Source organism: Temnothorax curvispinosus, unplaced genomic scaffold (assembly GCF_003070985.1).
Source record: "Temnothorax curvispinosus isolate PA1 unplaced genomic scaffold, ASM307098v1 QBEX01018554.1, whole genome shotgun sequence".
Lineage (NCBI taxonomy): Eukaryota > Metazoa > Arthropoda > Insecta > Hymenoptera > Formicidae > Temnothorax > Temnothorax curvispinosus.
The window spans coordinates 75,820-80,286 of NW_020228334.1; the positions used below are offsets into that span (position 1 = coordinate 75,820).

The 4,467-nt window shown below is 42.2% G+C and overlaps 1 protein-coding gene across 2 annotated transcripts; it reads right to left on the reverse strand.

The window, feature by feature from the left end:
• Positions 1–1,285: 1,285 nt before the first annotated feature.
• Positions 1,286–3,855, reverse strand: LOC112468503 (diphosphoinositol polyphosphate phosphohydrolase 1). 2 transcript variants are annotated; one of them, XM_025037707.1, is made up of 3 exons: positions 3,354–3,855; positions 3,007–3,162; positions 1,286–2,158 (listed from the first exon to the last, which is right to left on the reverse strand). In XM_025037707.1, the coding sequence occupies exons 1-3, from the start codon at positions 3,507–3,509 to the stop codon at positions 1,862–1,864; spliced, it is 609 nt and encodes a 202-aa protein (XP_024893475.1). In that variant the 5' UTR covers positions 3,510–3,855; the 3' UTR covers positions 1,286–1,861. The 2 variants fall into 2 exon arrangements, with proteins under 2 accessions (XP_024893475.1, XP_024893474.1); XM_025037706.1 differs by having other exon boundaries at positions 2,992–3,162.
• Positions 3,856–4,467: the final 612 nt, after the last annotated feature.

The window sequence follows — 4,467 nt, forward strand, 5'->3', positions numbered from 1 at the left end:
AAAAAAAAATATATCAATAATCCACTTGGGGGGGCTAAATTTGTTTAGGTGCGCGACGCGTATAGTGGGAACGCAGCTAAGAGTGGAGACCTCTGTCGGGTTGGGTTAGCTGCGACTCGCTGCGAGTCCGTATTTTATTTATTATAAATTTTTAAGAGCCGAAATGGAAAAGCCGACCCTGTACCGGGTTGCGGCTGATCTTACTGATTAAAACGAGCATAAAGCCCGGTGTCCACGATGCAAAAACTGTGTCCAAGTTTCGGTTTAAGCCAATCAACTTGCAGCTCTTACAGAAAAGTAGCAGTTTTATTGGCTTAAACCAAAACTTGGACACAGTTCTTGCATCGTGGACACCGGGCTTAAGTTTAATAAAATTCGTTAATTAATTTGGCTAAGCTGTAAACTACAAATGGTTTTTCTTAAATTTTAGGCAAATTAATTAACGAATCTCATTAAACTTATGCTCGTTTTAATCAGTAAGATCAGCTGCAACCCGGTACAGAGCCGGATTTTCCATTTTGGCTCTTAAAAATTTATAATAAATAAAATACGGAGTTAAAGTGCAGTTTAAAGTGCACTTAGTGCATAAAGTGCACCTGAGTTCGGCCGTGACTCCTGTCGACCCTTTTGTCGTCGGTTATTCTCCATCTGGATATCTATACTCTGTACTCTGTACCAGAGTCCCTCTAGGCGTCCCCCAAAGCGGGATGGCCGCTCTCAGGTTTCTCTCTGGCGTATGCTATTTTTAATTTGCACTTGATTTGTTCACTTTGAAAAAATAAAATAAAATAAAATAAAAAAGGAAAAATTAGTTAAAAAAGAAGAAAACTAAAGTTTGTTCTAATTGCATTGGAAATAAAATACATGTATATTCGAATTTTAAAAGGAAGAATATAGAAACAAGATAAAAAGAAAAGTAAAATCTAACAACACGTCAGGATAGAGAGAGTTAAATAAATATATATAATTATCTTTAAATAGTAAAAATTTAATATCTCATATTAGTCTGCTACAAAAGTTGGTTGTTGTTCGCTTTCTCCTTAAATCCTTTCCATCCACAGAAATATCGAGAACCAAAGCCATACAAACTATTTGTCATATCACAAAGTATCGCGAGAAAATAAATAATACAGAAAATCAGAGACACCTAAAGCCGTACGATAAACTTTATGCTGTAACAATGAAGTATTGATGAACCTACGTCACGTTGTTTGCAGGAAAATTCTTTCTTTTTACCACAGGCGGAGGGTACAAGGCGGCAGCTCCGCGCGTATCTTCACGTATATAATTCGCAGAAATCATTACAAAATTTATTCAAGAAGTTAATATACAAAGTACATAATTTTATCGTCCGTATATTAACAAGTACAACGCAACTTTTCCTTCACCCCGACAAAAATGTAGAAAAAGTTCGCGCAGCTATATAGTCAGGATATGCGATACGTGGAAACAGGATCACGTGTATGGCATTCTACGTATATTAGGCACAAACACTAAAATAATAATGACAGTAAAATAATTGACTTAATCACTCTTCTCGCGCGTTCGATAAAAAGTCACATTAGAAATAAGAATTTGGTTACAGAAAAAAAAAATATATATAAGTGCTCCTTCACGAACCGATTTATCAACAATCTAAGACTAAACGTAATAATAATCGTAGCAATTAACCTAAGGATATAATAATAAAGATAAGCACATAGATATCAATTTATATATATAAAACACAACAGTAGTTGTATAGTGGAGTTCCTTAAGGAGAAGAAAGGAGAAGTAACAGCGAGTTTTGCTCGGAGGGAACCCATGGCGGTCGAATTTTGGATTAAAGAAAAAAAAATACCGAGCTTGATCCGCGATGATATTAGCTGTGTTCGCTCAAGTGGGTATTGTTGCTAGAGTTATTCATTAGTTCGATAGACGCCATCGTGGAGTGCGAATGATTGGACAGCTGAGAAGTGGGATTATGTCGTGGATTGGTATTGTGGAGACTATGCAGGTAAGAGCGCTGGACGGGCTTGTGTTGACCAAGCTGCAGCAGGGCCTCCGGTATGGTGAACCACTTTCGCTTCCGGCCGATAGCGCGCGAGTCCTCCCATTCCGGCAGCTCCTCGGTCACTCGCATAACCCACACTTCCGTTCGGTGTTTGTGCTCCGTGTTCTGCAAAGGGAGATTGCCATTTAAAGGGAGAATCGGCTTTATCAGAATCGTTGTTTTTGCTTGTAATCGACGCGTCTCGAATGAACAAATCAAACGCGATTTGAGACTACGATACGCAGGATCTGTTTTCTATTTCTATATCTACCGGCTGCACTAGTTCAGAGTTTATCTTTAGGCCTGTTCTTTTTAGCCGAACTTTTTTGCACGGTTTATCTTTCCTCTTTTACTTTTCACGTTGGAGAATTATTGATACAAAACTAAACTTTACATATGTAAATACAACATTCAGTGATACAAACAAGAAAATTCTACACTACTAGATATCACGGTGACATCAGATAAAACATCTGATATTCAAAAATCAAACTCATCGTATGTAATAACATTAAATAATTCGGGAAATATCAATAAATTAAATGGAATTGAGAACTCTTATATGGATATTTTTGATACAATGCAAATTTCTTGACAGTTTTATAGAACTATTAAATTTTACAAATTGCTTCCTAATCCCCAACTTGGAGGATCGGTTTTCTTTCTAAATATAGAGAGCTAGGCAAAATACTCTCCGTGGATTGCCATCTCGACTTCCAAGAGGTGGCAATTGAATAAAAGCCGACAATTTTTGGTTCAGCGTACATCTCTCTGCGCAACAATCGCCACTGGCCCAAGATAAACTCTTGAACTAGTGCAGCCAGTTCGGCAATACAAAACAGACCCAGTTATATGCGAAACGCAGTAGAACATTAATAATAATAAAAAAAAAAAAAAAAAACAGAAAAAAATAACAGCACGACATTGAAGGGGCATAACATAATATCTGTGTAGCATACATCACGAGTTATAACCTCAAATGTGCCGAGGCAACGGCCTAACTGTCCTAGAACGCCAGCCTCCTCCCGGACCTCGCGAAGAGCCGTGACCGCTGGTTCTTCCTCGGGTTCGACGCCGCCACCTGGTACTATCCAACTGTCGGGTCTTCGACTGGATGTAACTAGTAGTACCTGCAAAAATTCACGACGCACGTGAGACCTTACTCGTCGAAATTTTACTCATCGACCTCAACCGAGACGGAGAGTCCAGAGATTCTCAGAGAGACGAGAGAAACTTAAGCCGGCTCTCGAGCGAGGAATCGCGCCGCGCGTGCCGGCAAAGATATATATACAGGTGGCTGCCATCTGCCAGCTGGGCTTACCTCGTCCTCGAGATCGCTCTTGACGCAGATACAGGCGGCCCTGCGTCGGTAGCCCTCAGAGTCGTAGATGCGGATCGAATTCGCCTTTTCCTTCACCATGTTGTTGTTGTTGTTGCACCGTGGACACCCTCTCCTCAGATCTTCCCGTGGATTCATAAATAATCGTCAAACGGCCCGACGGGCCATCCTGTGCATCCGCGTCGTCCTAACGTTGCTCGTAGCCGACATATTATCGACATTGAGTCCACTTTGTGCCGTACGTAAAAAACGTGCAGTGAGCGGTCCCCCGAGTTCACGTGCATTCACGTATACGATGGCTGCGGTTAGATGCGCCGCCACCCGTGCTCGAGCTCGAAGCCTTTGATCTTCGCGCGTCCTTCCGCCCGCAACGACGAAACGCGTCTGCCGTCGCCGATCTATGCCGCCCGCGCGGTAACCCACGAGCCACGAACAGAAACCCGAAACCCGATCCTCGCTATAACCTCCAAATGCACCCCGAGGCCACCGCACCGACCAACCACGACCGGCCGTGGAGATGACGGCCCCCCTCCTTTGTCGAGCCGCGTCGCGACCAATCAATCACGTCCGATTCCCACATTTCCCACGCGCGCGGCTCCCTCCACGGCCCCCTCCCGCCCCACGCCCCGCACGGAAGCGCGGCGGGGGATTCGTGATCTTCGAATTTCGAAAGCCGATATCTAATAAGAGGGTTGGTGTATTTTGCACATTATCATCTGATCTTATATTTAAAATCGCACTTCATCGGCCGGATGGAATTTCAAAATCGTCGATAAGCAGACTTGACGATAATTTTGAATGTAAAATCGAACTGTGAATAATACCGGCGGTATAAACAACGCGAACCAAGGACTCGGCATTCGGGGACGAAAATATCGTCGGCTGGAATCCCCGAAGAGCACGTTTTTGTACTAGACGTATTTTATCGTGAGTCGAAGCGCGATAATTAAACTTTTATCAATATAAAGTATAGCATTAAGTTCATTCTTTAACGAATAATCGCGGATGTCGCACGTTCTGAAAGAAATAAAATGCAGTTCAGAATAAGAGTAATAGATTTTTAGATACGAGGGTCGATACGGAAAGTAAATGACCC